The sequence below is a fragment of the Pristiophorus japonicus genome, chromosome 21, assembly GCF_044704955.1.
Source record: "Pristiophorus japonicus isolate sPriJap1 chromosome 21, sPriJap1.hap1, whole genome shotgun sequence".
Taxonomy (NCBI): Eukaryota; Metazoa; Chordata; class Chondrichthyes; family Pristiophoridae; genus Pristiophorus; species Pristiophorus japonicus.
In genome coordinates this window covers 27,930,183-27,952,282 of record NC_091997.1, presented here as the reverse complement: position 1 = coordinate 27,952,282, position 22,100 = coordinate 27,930,183, and the positions used below count along the sequence as shown (strand labels likewise).

Genomic DNA, 22,100 nt, shown 5'->3' with positions numbered 1-22,100 from the left:
GCAAAGCTGAAATGCCGTCGGATGGGAACGTAGCTACCTCAGGCCGGTAAGTGGACGTGGCCTAATCTTAACCCAAACCCACACACCAGACTCGCTGGGCGATGGGGTTTATAATCGAGATCACTGGTTGTGCTTTCTGAAGAAGTGTCTCTTACATCTTCAGAATCATATACAGGTTGAAGCTCCCTTATGCAGAACTCTTGGGACCTGACCTGTTCTGGATAAGGGATTTTTCCAGATGAAAGGTGGTCACATTAAATTGAATGGTACAGGTACTGAGCAAGGGGATATTGGGGCTGGCTGGCTTGGGGCTGGGTGTGCGACAGAGAGATCATGGGGGGAGGGGGCGGTGGATCGTGGGGTCAGGCCAGCGATTGCGGGAGTCGGCAATGAGGAAGGATTTCAATTTGTTCATGTTGGAGTTTTGCGCATGCGCATCCGCTGGCCAGGAATGGTTCTAGATGAGGGGTGGTTCTGGATAAGGGAGTTCTGGATAAAGGAGGTTCAACCTGTATTGGAATCATCCATCATAGTCATGGTCACTTACATATTATCAGTAACGGCGTGGCCTAAAATTAATAGCGTGACCTTGTATGAAGCCAATAGGTCAACATTGGTCAGGTGATAACACCTGACCTTGCAAGAAACTAAATTGGTCCAAATAAGTTTGTCTGTATTCTTGAAGAATTATTAAAATTACACCTTGCATTATCGGCCTGTATAATTCAGTGACCAAAATATTTATTGACAAGTAATTGAAATATAATGTAAGGTAGTTTTAACAGTTTAATGTTTTTGCCTATATTTGAATGATTGGGTAGTAATGTATGGGAACTTGCTGCTATTCCTTTGATCTGTTAAGATGTGAAAATAAGCTACAGAGAAAAGCAGAATCGTATCCTATTATGCAGTTTACAGATCTTAACACCGAATAGCCAGTAACATTTTAATTCAATATTAGAAAATTATCGCTTCAATCAAAACAAGACAAAATTCTGCTGTTGCGGGTTCCCAATCTCAGCTGTGGCACTGAGGAAGGACAATGGACAGAATCCAAGCATTTCACAACAGATGTAGAGCAAAGCAAATTGGAGAGCCACCCTGGACCAGTCTTGCAGATCTCAGTGTTGGAACCACATCAGTTGAGGCTCTGGGTCAGATCCCTAATCTGTCCTCTTAGCTGGAGTAAATAAGGAAGTCAGGAATAACTTCAAAAGAACTGAACTAACATTGACTGCAAACTGAAGGATTGATTCTCTTTACAAATACCCCTGTATTAGGATCACTACAAGGCAGAAGGGACAAGGTCTAAATGCGTCGACTTTCAGTTTGGTAACTAGACTGAAAAAATATTTTCATGTTTTTCTTCAGGATCAGGATCTATTGCCAAAAAAAGATGAAGATCTCAAACCTGTAAGTGTTTTTTCATAGGCATACGATATTTGCTACGCTGATTTATCTGCTAGTAGTTGGGATTTCTTTCCTACTTTGGACCTGTAAAAATATTTGCATTTATATAGATCCTGATCATCTCACAAAGCACTTCCCACACACACACAGTTACTTTGATGTGTAGTGACTGTTGTTATATAGGCAAATATGGTGGGCTTTTTCTACACAGCAATGTGCTGATGTTGCTTCTGAGGGGAATGTTGCCCAGGGCAACCTATGACTCATTTGCCTGATTCCATTTCAAAAGTAAGTCATTGGCTGTGAACCTTATTGCGATGTCTTGAGGACATGAATCTTTCCTTAATAATGGGACATTTAACAACCACTTGAAGGGAGTGTTGGGGCATCAGTTTAATAACTCAACCAAAGGATGGCACCTCCAACAGTGCAGCGGCCCTTCAGTGCTACACTGCCTACAATACATGCTCGTGTGCTGGAGTGGGTCATCCATGGACAATCTTCTGACCCTGAGGTAAGAATGGCAGCAACTGTGCCTAGCTAACACTTGCCACATCAAGGGCTGGATTTTTGGTCTTCTGCTGCCCCTGTTAGCACCCCGGAGGGGTGGCAGTGGCAATGGTAAGCACTTCCTTGGGTGGGTGGCCAGCTTCTAGTGCCCGCCGGGATATCTGGTGCTGGTTTTGGCGCGGCACGGAGCATTACCGCCCGGAAGAGGTGAGCCGGTGTGCAAAGCCCCTGGTTGCGATACCGACTCGATTTTTGGCTCCCACTCGATCTGTAGCGCTCCGTAGTGCCCCTGCTGGGAACGCCTGTGAAAGTGGGCAGTCCGAGCTGTAGCGGCTTTAGTGAGGTCAGTAATGTCAACCTCAGGTAAGTGTGATTGTTTTTTTTTTTTTTTTTTGCGATTTATGTTGTGGTGGCGTGAGTTATTTATTGGGAATGTTTTTGATGGGATTTTTTTCAGGTCCCAACCCCCACCCCCTAGGCCTCTCTTAGGGCGCAAGGCCGGATGTTTAGCTCGGGATTTTCACTTGCTCAGCTGGCCTAGCGCCCTGAGAGAGGTGTGTCATGCCTCCCTTAACACCCCGCCCCACACTCAGGGCCCAGCTGATGAATTTTGCTGACTGAGGCGCAAACTGTTCCCGGGCGCAAACTTTACCGCCCCGCCGCCATTACCGCCCCAAAGTCAGCAGAACCAAAAATCCAGACCCAAATCTTGTTTGCCACAATCAATTCATGAGACATCAGATGCTGACACTGTTAACATCTACTGCAGTGCTTTTCAAACCGTTCTCGGTCGAGAACTCCTGGCAGATATTAGCATCTTGCAGAGTGCCACAGCGGACATTGGCACACTCCCGGGCACTGCCTATCCATCTTTTGAAAGACCATGTTGCCTACCCAATGGAAAGTAGTACCAAACTTTGCAGAAACTATGGGAGTGAAATTGGTCTTGGGTGGTGGGGCAAAACCCGCGATAGCGAAGCAGCGGTCTATTTTACACTGCTGATTTTCCTTTCCATTTATCACTAAACAGCAACAAAAATAATGTGCCAGAAGATATAGAAAAAAAAATAACGCACCCAATTCTTGATGGATGCGACTGCTGCCAACGAAATAAAGTAGTTGGGCGTGCGTAGTTCCAGTGGGTTTTTAGTCTGTTCTCGCTGGACCTCCCACAGATTGGTGAGAGGGAAAGGTGAGGGAGTGGGAATTTCAGGTATTTTGAGGTCTGTGATGTGACTGGAAGGTGAGATTAGGACCACCGATTGTGAGAGTTTTATTGTATTCTCGCGGAGTGTGTCTGACGCTGTCAGTCCCTCGGTCCGTTGTGGTTTGAACCCGCAGCTGGGAAAAGGATCATTGAGAAAGATAGAGAGAACAGCGCTTTCACAGAAACTGGGGAGAAAAACGAGAGGGAGGACAGAGAAGGGACGCGAGGAGTGAGAGAGAGGGAGTGGCAGTGTGAATAATTCATCAGAATGAACTGTTAAAACTTCCAGTGCAATTTAACGAGGAAATGTGACTTGAGGGTTGTTGTCAGCTTGAGAGAGTTTTATTGTACTCTCGTCGGGTGTGCTTATCGCCATCAGCTCCTTCATCTGTTGTGGTGAACGTTACTTTGATCAAATTTGGGACTTGACATCTAGGCGCAGAATGCTTCTGCGCAGCTTCCGGTTCGTTGGCAGCAGTCACTCCGATTCCTTCCCCACATGGATAGAAATCTCATGCCCCCACAGACCATCTGGGGTTCCTTCACATACCTCCCAATGGCTCCCATTTTGAACACTGGTACTGCTATTACAATACGTGTTATCATTCTTTATATCACATGGAGTAAAGATCAAAGCAATAGAATCTGCACCCAAGGGACAAAAGCAATTGGCCAGCAATGCTTAATCATGTTGTGACGCGAATGTCGCTGCGGAAAATAAGAGTTGAGAATATGTTAGAGGAGTGCCAACAAATATTGGGAGTTGAGCTGACAGTGAGCTCCTAGAGTGGCCTTTTTGCTATTTATCATGTCACATGAACAGCCTCGATTGGACTGCAAGAATTTTACTGCCGTACATCTCTTGATATTAACTATCTACTGCTCTTTGATTCCTGCACAGAAAAAAGTGAATATCGATTCTTCCCAGTGCAGTACTATAGATCTGAAAGCTGAAGAGGAAGAGGTAGAGGAGGTTGAAGAAGAAAATCCTGAGGCTGAGGGACCAGAAGTGTGTTTAACAGAAGGTAAAAACACTGAAAAGAGGCGGGGAACATAAGAATTAGGAGCAGGAGTAGACCCAATGGCCCCCTGAGCCTGCTCCGCCATTCAATAGGAAGGCAAATGGAATGCTGGCCTTTATTGCAAGGGGATGGAGTATAAAAGTCGGGAAGTCTTGCTCCAACTGTACAGGGCGTTGTTGAGATCACACCTGGAGTACTGTGTACAGTTTTCATCTCCTTATTTAAGGAGGGATATACTTGCATTGCAGGTAGTTCAGAGAAAGTTCATGAAGTTGATTCCTGAGATGAAGGGGTGATCTTATGAAGAAAGGTTGAGCAGGTTGCTTCTATACTCATTGGAGTTTAGAAGAATAAGAAGGGATCTCATTGAAACATATAAGATTCTGAAGGGGCTCGACAGGGTAGATGCAGAGAGGATGTTTCCCCTCATGGGGGAATCTAGAACTAGGGGGCATCATTTCAGAATAAGGGGTCACCCATTTAAAACAGAAATGAGGAGGAATTTCTTCTCTCAGAGAGTCATGAATCTTTGGAATTCTCTATCCCAGAGAGCTGTGGAGGCTGGGCCATTGAATAGATTTAAGGTGGAGATAGACAGATTTTTGCACGATAAGGGAGTCGAGAGTTATAGGGAGCGGGCAGGGAAGTGGAGTTGAGGGCAAGATCAGATCAGCCATGATCTCATTGAATGGCGGAGCAGGCTCGAGGGGCCAAATGGCCGACTCCTGCTCCTATTTCTTCTGTCTTCTGTTCTATGTAATCAGATCATGGCTGATCTTTGCAGTCAACTTCACATTCCTGCCTGTTCCCCTTATCCCTTGACTCCCATGAAGAGGAAAGGAAAGGGGAAAACGTAGGTGACATGTGGCCCACCATACTGGAGTTCTAACATGCTGTGCCATGGAGTAGCAGGCTTTCCACTTGCACTGTCCATTTTTCACATAGTGTGTTCCGTTCTCACTATACCATCGAGATGAATTCACAAGAACAGGCACTTCTCCACAAACTCAGCTCTTGTACTCTCTCATTGTACTCTCTAATATGGCGACCAGAATTGTATACATTACAGATAGGCCAATTCCTGTTTCATAAGAACATAAAAAATAGGAGCAGGAGTAGGCCATATGGCCCCACGAGCCTGCTCCGCCCTTCAATAAGATCATGGCTGATCATCTACCTCAACTCCATTTTCCTGCCTGATCTCCATATCCCTTGATTTCCCCTAGAGACCAAAAATCTATCTATCTCAGCCTTGAATATACTCAGAGACTCAGCATCTGCAGCCCTCTGGGGCAGAAAATTCAGAAGATTTACAACCCTCTGAGTGAAGAAATACCTCCTCATCTCTGTCTTAAATGGCCGATTCCTTATCTTGAGGCTATGAACCCCCAGTTCTAGCTACGCCAGTCAGGGGAAACAATCTCTCAGCATCTACCCAGTCAATCCCCTTCAGAATCTTGTATGTTTCAATGAGATCACCTCTCAGTCTTCTAAACTCCAGAGAGTATAGGCCCATTCTACTCAACCTCTCATCATAGGACAGCTTCTTCATCTTAGGGATCAATCTAGTGAATCTTTGTTGCACTGCCTCCAAGGCAAGTTTGTCCTTCTTTAGATAAGGAGACCAAAACTGTGCACAGTACACCAGGTGTGGTCTCACCAAGGCCCTGTACAATTGTAGCAAGACTTCCTTACTCTTATACTCCAACCCCCTTGCAATAAAGGACAACATGCCTTCCTTATTGCTTGCTGTACCTGCATGCTAATTTTCTGTGTGTTAGATCTCTTAATTTCCAATGAAATACGAACTCCGATGGTAGTTTTAACTTTTCAATCTTGGCAGAGAGCAACAAACTGCTGGCTGATTGCCAGTTCCTTTGTCTTACTGAGACACATGGTCAAAATGGCTGTATTTTATACCGGGTTCAATTTACAGAAAAGAACTCGCCTTCTTTGATCTTATTGGCTCAATTGAAAGTCTTTTAACGTTTTAATTGGCTCGCTACCCAAGGTCCGAAAATGTCAAGTTGATTGATGAGTTAATGCAACATGCTGAACTGCATGTAGCAGCCTTGACTTGGGGGTCTGTGAATTTTCACAGTCTGTCTAAATGAGCCTGTTTGAATACTCTATCAATCCCCCCTTTGATTCTTTCACAAACTGAATCATAAAACATCAGGTATCACTGGTTAAACATTCTACAAAATAATTTCATACATGTTAATAGAGTTTCTTTCTAAAATTTGTTGATGTGTTTCGCCACATGTCCGGACTAGTAGCTTCCACACAAATTTACACCAACCCGAGTTCCATCGTGGCCACAATGGAAGTCTGGTTTTAGTAGGTTAATTAACCTTATTCCAATTTAATCCAAATCAATATCTTAATTCAACCAGTAAACCACCTTTCCTTAAGCATAACATACCCCTGTGCGACGTACAGACAGTCTGTTGGGACCTGCAAGGTGTCTCACCTGCGGGACAGCAGCTACAGCCACCTGGTCGCAACAACATTTAATCAACATAAACAAACAATATAAAAGTAAAACAATTACAACAAATAGAATTAAACCTTCCACCAATGAAGTTCCTATTGAACCTAGCCATTCAGTGGCTCCACTCCACAAAGTGAATGATGGGGGTTGCTTAAGTTTTTCTACCTCCTTTTGGATATGCTCCGCTAAGTGGGTAATTTCTTCGGCACTATCTGGGATATATGTGCAACACTCAGTTCCGAGTAGGGCGCAAGTACCTCCCTTTTCAGCCAGGCTGTAATCAAGGGTCAGTCTATTCTGTAGGGCTACTGTGCGGATTGCTACCATTTCTGCATTGATTTTAACTAGGGTCTCTGAGGTATCATTGGCTACTCGTTCCACAACGGATGCCATGTTAATGGATTCCCTTGCCAGTTTGGCGGTCCCATACCCAGGGATCAGAATGGCAAAGAACCTCTCTGTTTCTGTGATAGCTCTCTTAGGACGGTGTAAATGTTCCGACAGTGACTTTATATGATACATATAAGGCACAATGTAGGCTAAATAGCAGGATCCCATCCAATTCTGGGGCAGCCAAGGGTAGGCCTTGTGGCCACACACCCAATTGGTGCCATTATATGCAATGAATGTTAGCTGTTTCTTTGTCAGCAACACTCCGGGGCCTGTCCAAGCTTTACCATCTGTTTTATTCAGAATCCCCGTTACGTTAAAAACTCCCACATCGGCCCAGTTTGGACGGTTCCGTGGCTTGATTATATTATAATTGCGGGAGCAGTTACTATACCCCATATTTTGGCCTCCTTTGATGTTTCAAATCAGACAGACCGATTCCCCCGGTCTTCCTATTCCCGTTGTATTAGTGATAACAAAAAATGGGGGCCGTTTGGAATTATGATAGCACGGTTGGTATCCCCCTTCAAAGGTAGTCAAATTGTAACCTGCTGACTTCCATTTATGTGCCCAGTTTTCCGTATCCTGAAACGCATTGCCTGTTTTGTTTTGATTAATTATCCACTCAGCCATTTCCGAGCTATTCAAGAGAACTGGCCTCAAGGGAATCCCTCCCTTTGAGTGAATAGGAATATGCGCACACACCCAACAACTAGAAATGTTACCTTGTTTGGCATAAATGTATGACATATATAAAAAGGTATTTACATGTAATTCCCTTGCTACCCTACTATTTCCATTTGGTGCAGAAGGTCGGCTAGTAAGAAGTAGGCCTATGCCTAGAATACCTACAATCAATAATACAGTAAATTTATACATTTTCGCAAAAAGTAATTGTCCTTATTAGATTTCAGCTTCAATTACGGGTGCTCGTTTAACGTGTGAAGCGTGGAGATCCAGGCTTTCTTTCCTTGGACTTTAACAGCTGCCTGGGTGGTCAATAACACTTGATAAGGTCCCTCCCACTTGGCACCCAAAGGTTCTTTATGCAACTTTTTCACATACACCCAGACTCCCGGGATGATGTCGTGTCCTCCTTCGAGTGGATTACCCCAAGCTGCCAATACCTGTCGGGAAACAGAACTAATAGCATTGGTTAAGTTCTGACAGCATGATAACAAAATGTCACTCATTAAGTGAACATCAGCTTTCCGTAAATCGATAGTTCCTGGCAGCGACATGGGTCTTCCTGTTATAATTTCAAATGGGCTTAGACCTGCAGTTCTGTTCGGGGTTGCCCTAATGCTATTGGTAGTGCCTGGGGCCATGGTGTTCCTTCTTGATGATATTTGGCAAGCTGTTGTTTCAGAGTTCGATTCATTCGCTCTACTTGTCCTGATGATTGTGGATGATAAGGACAGTGTAAATCCCACGTAATGTTCAGTAACCTACAGACTTCTTGGCAGACAGCACCTGTGAAGTGTGTTCCCTGATCTGAGTCAATGCTACTCGGGACTCCCCATCAGGGAAGTGTGATTGGCTGTGGCTCTTTTAGTTGGGACAGCTTCTACCCATCTAGAGAATCTGTCGACCATGACAAGAATGTTAGTGTATCCTTGGCATGAAGGAAGAGATATATAATCAACCTGCAGATGCTGGAATGGTCCGACAGGGGCAGGGGGCCTCAGTTGGGGCATTACCGTGATGGGTTCATAATTATTTTTCTGGCAGACCACACAGCGGTCTGTTACCAGCTGGGCATGTTTTTTAAATCCCCGACCCCACCAGCTTTTCTGGAACCGTGCCGTCATCTGTTGTGAGGCCAAGTGTCCCCACGAGTGGATCTGTTGGGCTAAAAAAGGCATAAGCGCTTGTGGCGCGACTGGCTTGTCGGTAATTCTTTGTCTCCAGACACCATCTTCGCATAGCTTAATTCCTGCCTCAATCCATGTCCATTTTTCCTCTCGGGAGCACTCGCCTTGCATTGCTTGAAGGTCTCGTGTCAGAGTCCTGAGTGCTTTCAATCTGCACATCTGTGTTGGTTCTTCTGGAGGAACGCCCTGTGAGGCGGCATCTTTAGCTGCCTGGTCGGCTAGGGCATTTCGCTGTGCTTCTGTGGTATTTTCCTTGGTATGGGCCTTACACTTCAGGATGGACACTTCCTGAGGTAATTGTATGGCCTCCAGTAAGTCTCGGACTTCTTTTCCATTTCGGATAGGTGTACCAGCAGCACTGAGGAATCCTCTTTTCCGCCATAACATACCAAAGTCGTGAGCGACTCCAAAAGCATAACGCGAATCTGTGTAGACATTAGCTGTCTGTCCTTCTGCTATTTGACATGCTTCTGACAGGGCCCGTAACTCGGCCTGTTGTGCTGACGTTCCTGAGGGTAAACGTCCTTTTGCCACTACCTCATATAAGGGTGTAACTGCCCATCCTGCTTTTCTGGTACCATTGTCAACAAAGGAGGAACCATCTGTAAACAGGATGAGGTCTGGATTGTGCAGAGGCTCCTCTGCTGCTAAGGCTGCTTCTTCTGTTTCTTTTAAAATCTCCATGCAGTCATGCTCTTCACATTCTCCCCCCTCTTGCTCCCTCGATTCTCACATCGGGAGCATAGTTGTGGGATTAACTGGGCTGGCCTGGACGATATTGCGATTAGGAGCTTCCAAAACTGCTGTCCAGCGGGTCCATCTTGCTGCCGTCACCTGAGACATTCTATTCATAGACAGCAAAGCATGTACGGTGTGGGGACACTTGACAATCAGCTTTTGGTCGAGGACTAGACCCGCAGTGATCATTACCACTCGACATGTAGCTTCCATGGCCCTTAGGCAACTTCCCCATCCGAGGGCGACCGCATCCAGTTTTGCCGAATAACAGCCAATAGATCTTTGCCGATCCCCATGTTCTTGTGTCAGTATAGCTGTCATATATCCTTCTTTCTCATGGACAAACAGGGTAAATGGCTTACCACTGTCAGGGATTCCCAGAGCCGGTGCTGAACACAAAGCCTTTTTCAAACTCAGGAAGGCCTCTTGCTGTTCTTTAGTGAGGGTGATGGCTTCTTTACAGGCACGTTTCCCCTTTAAAATATCATTCAGTGGCTGAGCAAGCTGTGTGAAGGAGTCAATCCAATTTCTGTTAAAGTTACACAATCCCAAAAAAGACCTTAGTTCCTGAATAGTGGTGGGTTTTTTAGCAGCCCGAATGGCTGCAGTTCTATCCTGGGTAAGTTCTCTCTTTCCTTGTGAAATCTTTTGTCCCAGGTATACAACCTCTTCTTGGGATATTTGTGCTTTGTCGATGCTGGCTTTATGTCCTTTCAGCCGAAGGTGATCCAGCAAAGCTCGTAAATCTTGTTCATGCTGTTCTTCCGAGTTTGAAGCTAGCAGGATATCGTCAACATATTGGATGACTGTGGATGACAGGGGAGGTAATTCTCGCAAATGGCTTTGTAAAGCCATGTGGAATACCGTAGGGCTGTTGTGGAAACCCTGCGGTAACCGGGTCCAAGTATACTGTTGTCCTTGGACCGTGAAAGCAAACCACTGTTGAACCTCCGGAGAGGCACCGACCAAAATCCGTTGGCCATATCTATAACCGAGAAATATTTATGTTCCGGTTTGAGGGCATTAAAAATGGTGGAGGGATCTGCGACCAAAGGAGCTTTTTGATCAATACACTGGTTAGCTTTCCTATAATCGACAGTCAAACGCCAAGTCTCATTAGATTTCTGTACCGGCCACACGGGGCTATTGGAGGAGCTATGCGTTTTAATAAGCACCCCTTGTTTCTCCAATTGCTGAATAACCGGTAAGATTCCCGCGATGGCAGTTGGACTGATGGGATACTGTTTAGTGCATGGAGGCTTGGTCCCTGTAAATGACGCAGGCTCCATCTGGAGTAGGCCACAATCGTTTTTATCTTTAGCCCATATCGGGTGTTCCTTCAATTCTTCTTTCTTCAAAGTTCTAATTGACCATGTCACCCGACCATCCTCGAAATGCAACGATGAATCTATTTGGATTAGAACGTCCATTCCCAAAAAGGGTTGATCTACTGGGCCTATCCAGACCGGCGTGGTTAGTTCATGTGGACCCAGCCCTATAAGTACCGGTGTTGTCCTTTTAATTTCCATTTTATGGCCTCCAACTCCATAGGCTGTACGTGCCCTACCATCCAACGGCAAAAAGTCTCCATATTGTAGGGGTAAGCATGTTAATTCCGCCCCTGTGTCTAAAAGACAGTCCACATCCTTATCGCCCACCCTCACAGTTATATATAGCCCATCTCTCCTTTGTTGTATTAGTGCGAGGAGTGGGGCCAGGGTGGGCTCTAATCGTTTTTTGCTATCCCAAGTAACTCCTTCTGTTGTTGTATTGTCAGTCGCTTAAATGCTTCCATGAGGTCGTTATCTTGTGACAAGCCTGGCTTGTTGGCTGAATTGTATCCCTGGCTGCGTCCTCTTCCCCAGCCACGACCTTGCTGTTTTGCCCTGCACGTCTTGACCCAGTGACCTTCTTTCCCACAATAATGACATTTTCCGGGTAATTTTCCTAATAACTGTTTATCGGAATCCTGGGATTTCCATCCCATAGCCTGTACAGCTCGGACTTTAGCTCCCATATCCCGATCTAATTGGTTACATCGATCCACCAATGCTGCAAAGGTAGTTCCTCTACCTTCCCAGTCCGGTAACACTACCTTAAGCATTTTGGACAGTTCTGGCTTTAGACCTGCCACGAAAGCTGCTTTCAGGGGTCCAAACATTTGTTCATCCATTTCCTCATCCGTATTATTTATACCCGAATGTTCTAGCCACGTGCATCTAAACCGCTCGTCATACTCCAGGACCTCCTCTGTTCCTTTCTGTTGGCAAGCTGCAATTTTTCCCCAGTCTGTCTTAGCTGGACTGAAGGCTTGCAGCCAGTGTTTAATCGCCTCCCATCCTGCGTCCAATTCTTGCTCATTCTGCCCCAAAGCTTCATCTACCTTGTCGTGCAATTTTCTTCCCTGTGTTTTTGGCACCATTATGGTCAAAATTTGCACTCCGTCCCAGGGATGAAGTTGATATATATTTCTTAAGCGGTCCAATTGGTCCCACGTTTTTACTCCCCCTTTCTTTGGATTGGGCAATTCCTTGGACCATTTATCAATTTTCTCTGGGTCTGCCGGAGCATAAGAACATAAGAACATAAGAATTAGGAACAGGAGTAGGCCATCTAGCCCCTCGAGCCTGCTCCGCCATTCAACAAGATCATGGCTGATCTGGTCATGGACTCAGCTCCACTTACCCGCCCTCTCCCCGTAACCCTTAATTCCCTTATTGCTTAAAAATCTATCTATCTGTGACTTGAACACATTCAATGAGCTAGCCTCAACTGCTTCCTTGGGCAGAGAATTCCACAGATTCACAACCCTCTGGGAGAAGAAATTCTTTCTCAACTCGGTTTTAAATTGTCTCCTCCATATTTTGAGGCTGTGCCCCCTAGTTCTAGTCTCCCCCACCAATGGAAACAACCTCTCTGCCTCTATCTTGTCTATCCCTTTCATGATTTTAAATGTTTCTATAAGATCACCCCTCATCCTTCTGAACTCCAAGGAGTAAAGACCCAGTCTACTCAATCTATCATAACCCCCTCATTTCTCGAATCAGCCTAGTGAATCGTCTCTGTACCCCTTCCAAAGCTAGTATATCCTTCCTTAAGTAAGGTGACCAAAACTGCACGCAGTATTCCAGGTGCGGCCTTACCAATACCTTATACAGTTGCAGCAACACCTCCCTGCTTTTGTACTCCATCCCTTTCGCAATGAAGGCCAACATTCCATTTGCCTTCCTGATTACCTGCTGCACCTGCAAACTAACCTTTTGGGATTCATGCACAAGGACCCCCAGGTCCCTCTGCACCACAGCATGTTGTAATTTCTCCCCATTCAAATAATATTCCCTTTTACTGTTTTTTTCCCAAGGTGGATGACCTCACACTTTCCGACATTGTATTCCATCTGCCAAACCTTAGCCCATTCGCTTAACCTATCCAAATCTCCTTGTAGCCTCTCTGAGTCCTCTACACAACCCGCTTTCCCACTAATCTTAGTGTCATCTGCAAATATTGTTGCACTACACTCTGTCCCCTCCTCTAGGTCATCTATGTATATTGTAAACAGTTGTGGTCCCAGCACTGATCCCTGTGGCACACCACTAACCACTGATTTCCAACCGGAAAAGGACCCATTTATCCCGACTCTCTGCTTTCTGTTCGCCAGCCAATTCTCTATCCATGCTAATACATTTCCTCTGACTCCGCGTACCTTTATCTTCTGCAGTAACCTTTTGTGTGGCACCTTATCGAATGCCTTTTGGAAATCTAAATACACCACATCCATCGGTACACCTCTATCCACCATGCTCGTTATATCCTCAAAGAATTCCAGTAAGTTAGTTAAACATGATTTCCCTTTCATGAATCCATGCTGCGTCTGCTTGATTGCACTATTCCTATCCAGATGTCCCGCTATTTCTTCCTTAATGATAGTTTCAAGCATTTTCCCCACTACAGATGTTAAACTAACCGGCCTATAGTTACCTGCCTTTTGCCTGCCCCCTTTTTTAAACAGAGGCGTTACATTAGCTGCTCTCCAATCCGCTGGTACCTCCCCAGAGTCCAGAGAATTTTGGTAGATTATAACAAATGCATCTGCTATAACTTCTGCCATCTCTTTTAATACCCTGGGATGCATTTCATCAGGACCAGGGGACTTGTCTACCTTCAATCCCATTAGTCTGTCCAGCACTACCTCCCTAGTGATACTGATCATCTCAAGGTCCTCCCTTCCCACATTCCTATGACCAGCAATTTTTGGCATGGTTTTTGTGTCTTCCACTGTGAAGACGGAAGCAAAATAATTGTTTAAGGTCTCAGCCATTTCCACATTTCCCATTATTAAATCCCCCTTTTCATCTTCTCAGGGACCAACATTTACTTTAGTCACTCTTTTTAAATATGAACTAAATATTCTGCATACACCCTTCTCTTTGTTTTTTTGGTTCCGCCCTCATCCGCAGTCTCTTCTGATTTGACTACAACTCGTCTTTTTTTAAACGGGGCAAAGCGCACCCCTAATTCTTCATCATCCTCCGACACTGTATTGTCGGAGGATTCAGAAACCGTATCTATTCCTCGGTCGTGTCTTCGGGTTTGCGCTTTTAATTTATCCAAACATGGGTACCCTGGGAATTGATCAATACATTTTTCTTTTCCTATTACTGTCTCTTGACCTAATGATTTTTTCCATTCTTTAATTTCACCTTTAAGATCTTTAACTTCCGCTTCCAGCTTTTCAAGTTCAAGCTTTTTCTGTCGCAGCTGTGCACAAACAGCTTGCAATTGGTCCTTTGTACTGGTCAGTTCTTGATCATGTTGGGAACGCATTATAATTTCATTCCAGTTTCGGATCTGGCCCATAACCGCTAGGGACCATCTAGTTCGCTCTTTATTTTTCATACGGGTCGTTTTTCCCCAGACCCTTTTAATCTCGTCCAAGGACCATTGTCCTTTGGAGGTTCTGTACTTTTGTTCGATCTTAATACAGGTTTTAGATAAGTTGAATTGTTGCTCTATGTATTCTTTCAGCTGTTCGAGAATTAAATCTAGCGAAACTCCAGGTGGGGCCTGCCCACCTTTAACAGTTGTAGGCAATTCTTTGCCCTTATCTTCTGCTGCCATTTCTTTACAGTTCTTTACTGGGGTCTCGAGTCGTAGGCCTGCTAGCCGATCAATAGGTCGGTGATTAATTAACTAACACACCGCCGAAGTTTAGACATCTATGGGACCTCGAGCCGACTACCAACCGGAGGGTTCGCAAACCAGAGGCTTTTGGAATCGCGTAGAAGGAGAGGCGAATTTAGACTTTTGACCGAGGACTTTTTTTTAAAAAGAAGAGTCCTTACCTCAATATGTAGGTCCGCTGTCCAAAATTCAGTTTCTTTCCTCAGTGACCCTGCTCACAGCGCCAAAATTGTTAGATCTCTTAATTTCCAATGAAATACGAACTCCGATGGTAGTTTTAACTTTTTAATCTTGGCAGAGACCAACTAACTGCTGGCTGATTGCCAGTTCCTTTGTCTTACTGAGACACATGGTCAAAATGGCTATATTTTATACCGGGTTCAATTTACAGAAAAGAACTCGCCTTCTTTGACCTTATTGGCTCAATTGAAAGTCTTTTAACGTTTTAATTGGCTCACTACCCAAGGCCCGAAAATGTCAAGTTGATTGATGAGTTAATGCAACATGCTGAACTGCATGTAGCAGCCTTGACTTGGGGGTCTGTGAATTTTCACAATCTGTCTAAATGAGCCTGTTTGAATACTCTATCACTGTGTTTCAGCACAGTTAAACATCCTGTGATGTGTATTCAGTTCCATGAACTGTACAACCCAAGATTCTACTTGCCGGACTCTATACTCCTTCAACTGTCCACTAATACCCCCAAATAGTTTCCCTGTATCTTGTAGACAAACTTCATTTAGTTTATAGTTCCAGTGTTTATTCTTATTTCTTAGTCTCACCACTTTGCACCTGTCAACATTGAATTTCACTAGCTATTTCTCAGCCCATTTTGTCCGTCTGAATAAGTCTCTCTGCACCTGATCAGCCTGCTCTTGATTGTGTGCAACCCCAGTTCTCCCTTTAACAGTGTTGCCGCTATCTCTACTTCCAAATAATTGACATGAAACATGAATAGTAAACGTCCCGGCTGACCCTGGGGTACCCTAAAGGTTACTTGGCACTAATCCAACACAACTCCATGCATGATCACTTTGTGGTTTGATGCCAAACCACTTCATTAGCTGTTTACATTTTTTGTACATTTTTACCTTGTAGACCAGCCTTCTGTGAAATTGTGCATGAAAAGCATTGCTGAATCAATGTCTATGAAAAATTCACTTTAACCACAAGCTCTGATATCTCCTCAAACAATTGTAACAGGTTTGTCAAGCATTACTTTCGCCTTCCACATCCCCCCACCCCCCATAAAGCCATGCTGACTTGCTCTGATGAGTTCATGCTTCTTCGAGTGTTTTTGCAGTAACCTTTGTCAGCCTTGGCTCTGAATCAGAATGTTATGGGTTCAAACCCAACCCAGAGACTTGAGCACTTGATCAAGGTTAACACTTCAGTGCTGTATGGAGGTGTCACCTATTGGATGAGACATTAAACAAAGGCCCCGTTAGCCATCTCAGGTCGACATAAAATGTCCCATGGCAATCTTCAAAGAAGGGCATGTGGGTTCAGCTGGTGCTCTGGCCAACATTTAACCCTCACCCATCACTACTAAAACAGATTATCTGATCATTTATCTCATTATCTCACCACCACCTCCCTCTACCCTTCCACTCTCTCTAAATTGTCAGACTGCTTAACCGACTGGATGAGCAGAAATTTCCTCCAACTAACTATTGGGCAGACCAAAGCCATTGTCTTTGATCCCTGCCAAAAACTGCATTCCCTGCCACAAACTCCATTCCCTAGCCACCAACTCCATCCCTTTCCTTGGCAACTGTCTGAGGCTCAACCAGACTATTCGCAAACTTGGTGTCATATTTGACCCCGAGATGAACCTCCAACCACATATCCTCGTCATCACTCAGACTGCTTATTTCCACATCGCCCAAATGCACCCTTGCCTCAGCTCATCTGCTGCTGAAACCGTCATCCATGCATTTTGTTACCTCTAGATTTGACTATTCCAATGCACGTCTGGCCGGCCTCCCACGTTCTAGCCCCCATAAAGTAGAGATCATCCAAATCTCTGCAGCTTGTGTCCTAACTCGCACCAAATCCTGTTCACCCATCACTCCTGTGTTCGCTGACCTACATTGGCTCCCGCTTAAGCAACACCACTATTTTAAAACTCTCATCCTTGATTTCAAATTCCCCCATGGCCTCGCCCCGCTCTATCTTTGTAATCTCCTCCAGCCCCACAACCCTCCAAGATTTGGGCACTCCTCTAATTCTGGCCCCTTCAGCATTCCTGATTTTAATCGCTCCACCATTAGTGGTCATGCCTTCAGCTGCCAAGGTCCTAAGCTCTGGAACTCCCTCCCTAAACCTCTCCGCCTCTCTACCTCTCTTTCCTCCTTTACGATGCTCCTTAAAACCTACCTGCCATCTGACCTAATATCAGTTTATGTGACTCGGTGTCAAATTTGTTTTATAATGCTCCTGTGGAACACCTTGGGATGTTTTACTACGTTAAAGGCACTACCCTGGAATACTTACATAAGCAGAGTGTGACAGGAAGGGACAGAGAGTTTATAGGTAATAGTGCATCGACGAATAAGGTGAAAGCAAGGAAAAACGATCAACAGTTAAAACGATATAAATACAAGTTGTTGTTGTTAGTTATTGTTTGTGGGATCTTGCTTTGTGCAAATTGGCTGCTCCATTTCCCAACATTACGGAAGTGACTGCAATTCAAAAGTAACTCCTTGTCTGCGAAGCACGTCGGGACATCATGAGGATGTGCAAGCTGCTAAAGAAATACATGAGAGTTGAATGCGTGGCTCGAAGAGTGGTGTGGGGTTTCGATTCACAGTGCACTGGGACCTGTACTCCTCCCAAACAGAATATAACCAATTTTTCGGCCACATTTTTTGTGCTCCTGATCTCTCCTCCTCGGTTTATGACGTAGAAGTTCATCTTTGGTGATGCCCTGCCACTATTTACTTTATAAATTGCACCATTGCACATAATAGCAGCTGGCGCTAGGAGGCATTATAACACCGATTGAAAAAGAATGCGCTTCCATTGCCGATCACAGTTATACTAGTTTTACCAGTGGCCTGCGTACAGGAAATATTGCATGTCACACGACTGGCAGCAAAGTGCTTGGAATAACCTTTTTGAATTCTTGCTGCTTGCACAGGCTGTTTGAGAACCTGTCCCTGTCTGGATCTCGATATAAAGAGTGAGCGGGGCAAGATGTGGTGGAATCTGAGGAAAACCTGCTTCAAGATTGTGGAACACAACTGGTTTGAAACTTTCATCATCTTTATGATCCTGCTTAGCAGTGGTGCTCTGGTAAGGTTCAAATCCTTCCCTGTAAATTGCTGTGCAGTGTTTAAGAGCCAGATCTTCTGTTTAAAAAAAAAAAATTGTTACTGGGATGTGGGCATTGCTGGCAAGGCCAGTATTTATTGCCCATCCCTAATTGCCATTGAGAAGGTGGTGGTGAGCTGCCTTCTTGAACCGCTGCAAACCGCGTGGTGAAGGTGCTCCCACAGTGCTGTTAGGGCAGCAGGCGCATGGGATCACCTGCAAGTTTCCCTCCAAGTCACACACCATCCTGACTTGGGAATATATCGCCGTTCCTTCATCATCGCTGTTAGGCAGAGAGCTCTAGGCTTTTGGCCCTGCGACGATGAAAGAATGACGATATATTTCCAAGTCAGGATGGTGTGTGACTTGGAGGGGGAACATGCAGGTGATGGTGTTCCCATGCGCCTGCTGCCCATGTCCTTCGAGGTGGTAGAGGTCACGGGTTTGGGAGGTAAGCTGCAATTGTGAGTTAGGCTTGTATACTTTGTATGCATCCAGTTTTAGAAATATACACAAAGTAAAAGCTGATAGTTTGTTTATGTCTAGTATTCTACAGTTCAGGCAAGATTTATACTCGGATTAAAATTTAAAAATTAGTCACATTTGGGACTGTACGGCTATATAAAGTTTATGTATGATTTCAGTGCTAACTGTCTGTGACCATTTGCACTTCCCATAATCGGTCAAATGTAGTTCTGGCTACCTAATATTATATTAGTAGTATATTAAAATTCCTGCCTGTCATGTACAGTTCCTGTAAGAATTACACTTACTTCCTGTCAACTTCAGTTGTCACAATTCAAATTTCACAACTTTAGTTTATCCTTATACTCCCTGTTAGCAATGTACCCTGTGACAGATTTGCTAATGTATAATATAAACTGGATAAGCCACACAAGCCTGTCAAAGATGAGTACTTTTCTTTTGTTTGAGGTTTAGGGAGATTGTTTAATTTTGAAGTCAAGCCACATTCCTAATAACCACATGGTGGGTGTTTCATTTTTTTAACACCATAGAATCAAAGAAGTTAACGGCACAGAAGGAGGCCATTCGACCGATCGTGTCTATGCTGGTCGCAAAATATATTCATTCATGGGATGTGGGCATCGCTGGCAGGACCAGCATTTATTGCCCATCTCTAATTGCCCTTGAGAAGGTGGTGGTGAGCCGCCTTCTTGAACCGCTGCAGTCCGTGTGGTGAAGGTGCTCTTACAGAACTGACTTTGATGTAGTGGTTTGTTACAACTAAGTGACTCGCTGGGCCATTTCAGAGGGCAGTTAAGAGTCAACCACATCACTGTGGGTCTGGAGTCACATATCAGAGTTCCTTCCCTGAAAGACGGAAGTGAACCAGTTGGGTTTTTCCTACAATCCAGTAGTTTCATGGGTTCTTTGTTTAACAAATTCATAGCAAGGTCCCACACAAGAGATTGGTGTGCAAAATTAAAGCACATGGCATTGGGGGTAATGTACTGACGTGGATAGAGAACTCGTTGGCAGACAGGAAGCAGAGAGTCGGGATAAACGGGTCCTTTTCAGAATGGCAGGCAGTGACTAGTGGGGTGCCGCAGGCTTCAGTGCTGGGACCCCAGCTGTTTACAATATACATCAATGATTTAGATGAAGGAATTAAGTGAAATATCTCCAAGTTTGCAGATGACACTAAGCTGGGTGGCGGTGTGAGCTGTGAGGAGGATGCTAAGAGACTGCAGGGTGACTTGGACAGGTTAGGTGAGTGGGCAAATGCATGGCAGATGCAGTATAATGTGGATAAATGTGAGGTTATCCACTTTGGTGACAAAAACACGAAGGCAGCATATTATCTGACATGGCAGCAGATTAGGAAAAGGAGAGGTGCAGCGAGACCTGGGTGTCATGGTGCATCAGTCATTGAAAGTTGGCATGCAGGTAGAGCAGGCGATGAGGAAGGCAAATGGTATGTTTGCCTTCATAGCTAGGGGATTTGAGTATAGGAGCAGGGAGGTCTTACTGCAGTTGTACAGGGCCTTGGTTCAGTTTTGGTCTCCTAATCTGAGGAAGGACGTTCTTGCTATTGAGGGATGTAGCGAAGGTTCACCAGATTGATTCACGGGATGGCAGGACTGACATATGAGGAGAGAATGGATCAACTGGGCCTGTATTCACTGGAGTTTAGAAGGATGAGAGGACATCTCATAGAAACATATAAAATTCTGACGGGACTGGACAGATTAGATGCAGGAAGAATGTTCCCGATGTTGGGGAAGTCCAGAACCAGGGGATACAGTCTAAGGATAAGGGGTAAGCCATTTAAGACTGAGATGAGGAAAAACTTCTTCACTCAGAGAGTTGTTAACCTGTGGAATTCTCTACCGCAGAGAGTTGTTGATGCCAGTTCGTTGGATATATTCAAAAGGGAGTTAGATATGGCCCTTACGGCTAAAGGGATCAAGGCGTATAGAGAGAAAGTAGGAAAGGGGTACTGAGGTGAATGATCAGCCATGATCTTATTGAATGGTGGTGCAGGCTCGAAGGCCGAATGGCCTACTCCTGCACCAATTTTCTATGTTTCTATGTAAATGATTGTGATACAATGTTTTAATTTAGCTTCTTAGCCACAAAGGCCTAAACTCTCTATTGGCTTGCAGGCATTTGAAGACATATACATTGAAGACAGGCAGGTGATTAAAATATTGCTCGAATATGCTGACCAAGTGTTTACCTATGTCTTTGTTGTGGAAATGCTGCTCAAATGGACTGCTTATGGATTCAAGACTTACTTCACCAATGCATGGTGCTGGCTGGACTTTTTAATTGTTGACGTAAGTATTCCTAGAACCAATGGAACAATAACCTACTGTGGTTTAGTGCAAAATAACTTATTATAAAATCACATTATTTTAATTTGAAAGAAAAGAAAGAATACTTACATTTATATAGCGCCTTTTAAGACCACCGGACGTCTCACAGCGCTTTACAGCCAAGAAAGTACTTTTTGAAGTGTAGTCATTGTTGTACTGTGAGAAACGCAGCAGCAAACTTGTGCACAGCAAGCTCCCACAAACAGCAATATGATAATGACCAGATAATCTGTTTTTGTTATGTTGATTGAGGGATAAATATTGGCCTGGACACCGGGAATAATAGTGCTGCGGGATCTTTTACATCCACCTGAGAGAGCAGTCAGGGGTTTCGGTTTAACGTCTCGGTTCAACGGGCAAAGTACCATCTGCTGGTACTGATCCATACAGACCAAGAACATCCTAAGCCCCAACCCTCTCAAAAACCGTCGACAATCGTGACAAAAGTACATCAGCCTAGTATAGCTAGGTATAAATCTGACCAACATGGCTTAGTTTAGTTGGGTTTCAGGCTGTCAATGTGGGAGGAATTTAGGAGTGGCGTTTATGATCAGCGAGATTGACAGATTGCCAATTATGGGCCCACGAATTGGGTCCATGCCTGAATTCCCGGTACACATTCTATTAGTCGTGCATGTTGGAAATTTACATCCGATTCGCACCATGACGTTAAGTTTATTTTTAAGAGTGACACAGATCGTAAACCCATTTAATTATTGGAGGGTAAATCCACTGACCTTAACTCCCAGGAGGGAGACACCCTCAAAGGGAGTACCAGTTAGGGAATCAGGGCTACAGTGACCTTTGCTCCCTTCAAGTGATTAAAAAGCTGGAACAGGCTGCCGTCCCGAACGGTGGATGGTGATTCGCCGAATTCCTTCAAGCGAGAGCTGGACCTGTTTCCGGCTGGGGCGGAGATCACCTCTTACAGAAGGGTAGGTACTGCGAGGAATTCAGGGCCTGAGTGGTCTCCTGGACTAGTTTCGATCGCCTGGATGGGTAAGAGAGGAATTTCCCAGATTCCCCCCGCACCCCCCACCACCCCCCTCCAAATTGGCCTGGGATTTTTTAATCTGGTTTTTCCCCTCTCCCGGGAGATCACATGGTTTCTGGGGGGGT

General features: G+C 44.8%; 1 protein-coding gene across 1 annotated transcript in view; it reads left to right on the top strand.

Moving 5' to 3' along the window:
- Positions 1–22,100, top strand: part of scn4ab (sodium channel, voltage-gated, type IV, alpha, b) — a 247,080-nt gene that overhangs the window by 170,057 nt on the left and 54,923 nt on the right. Inside the window, exons 17-20 of the mRNA XM_070864513.1 lie at positions 1,372–1,413; positions 4,029–4,152; positions 17,969–18,123; positions 20,769–20,942. Coding sequence (XP_070720614.1) covers positions 1,372–1,413; positions 4,029–4,152; positions 17,969–18,123; positions 20,769–20,942 — 495 coding nt within the window. The remainder of the gene's footprint in view (positions 1–1,371; positions 1,414–4,028; positions 4,153–17,968; positions 18,124–20,768; positions 20,943–22,100) is intronic.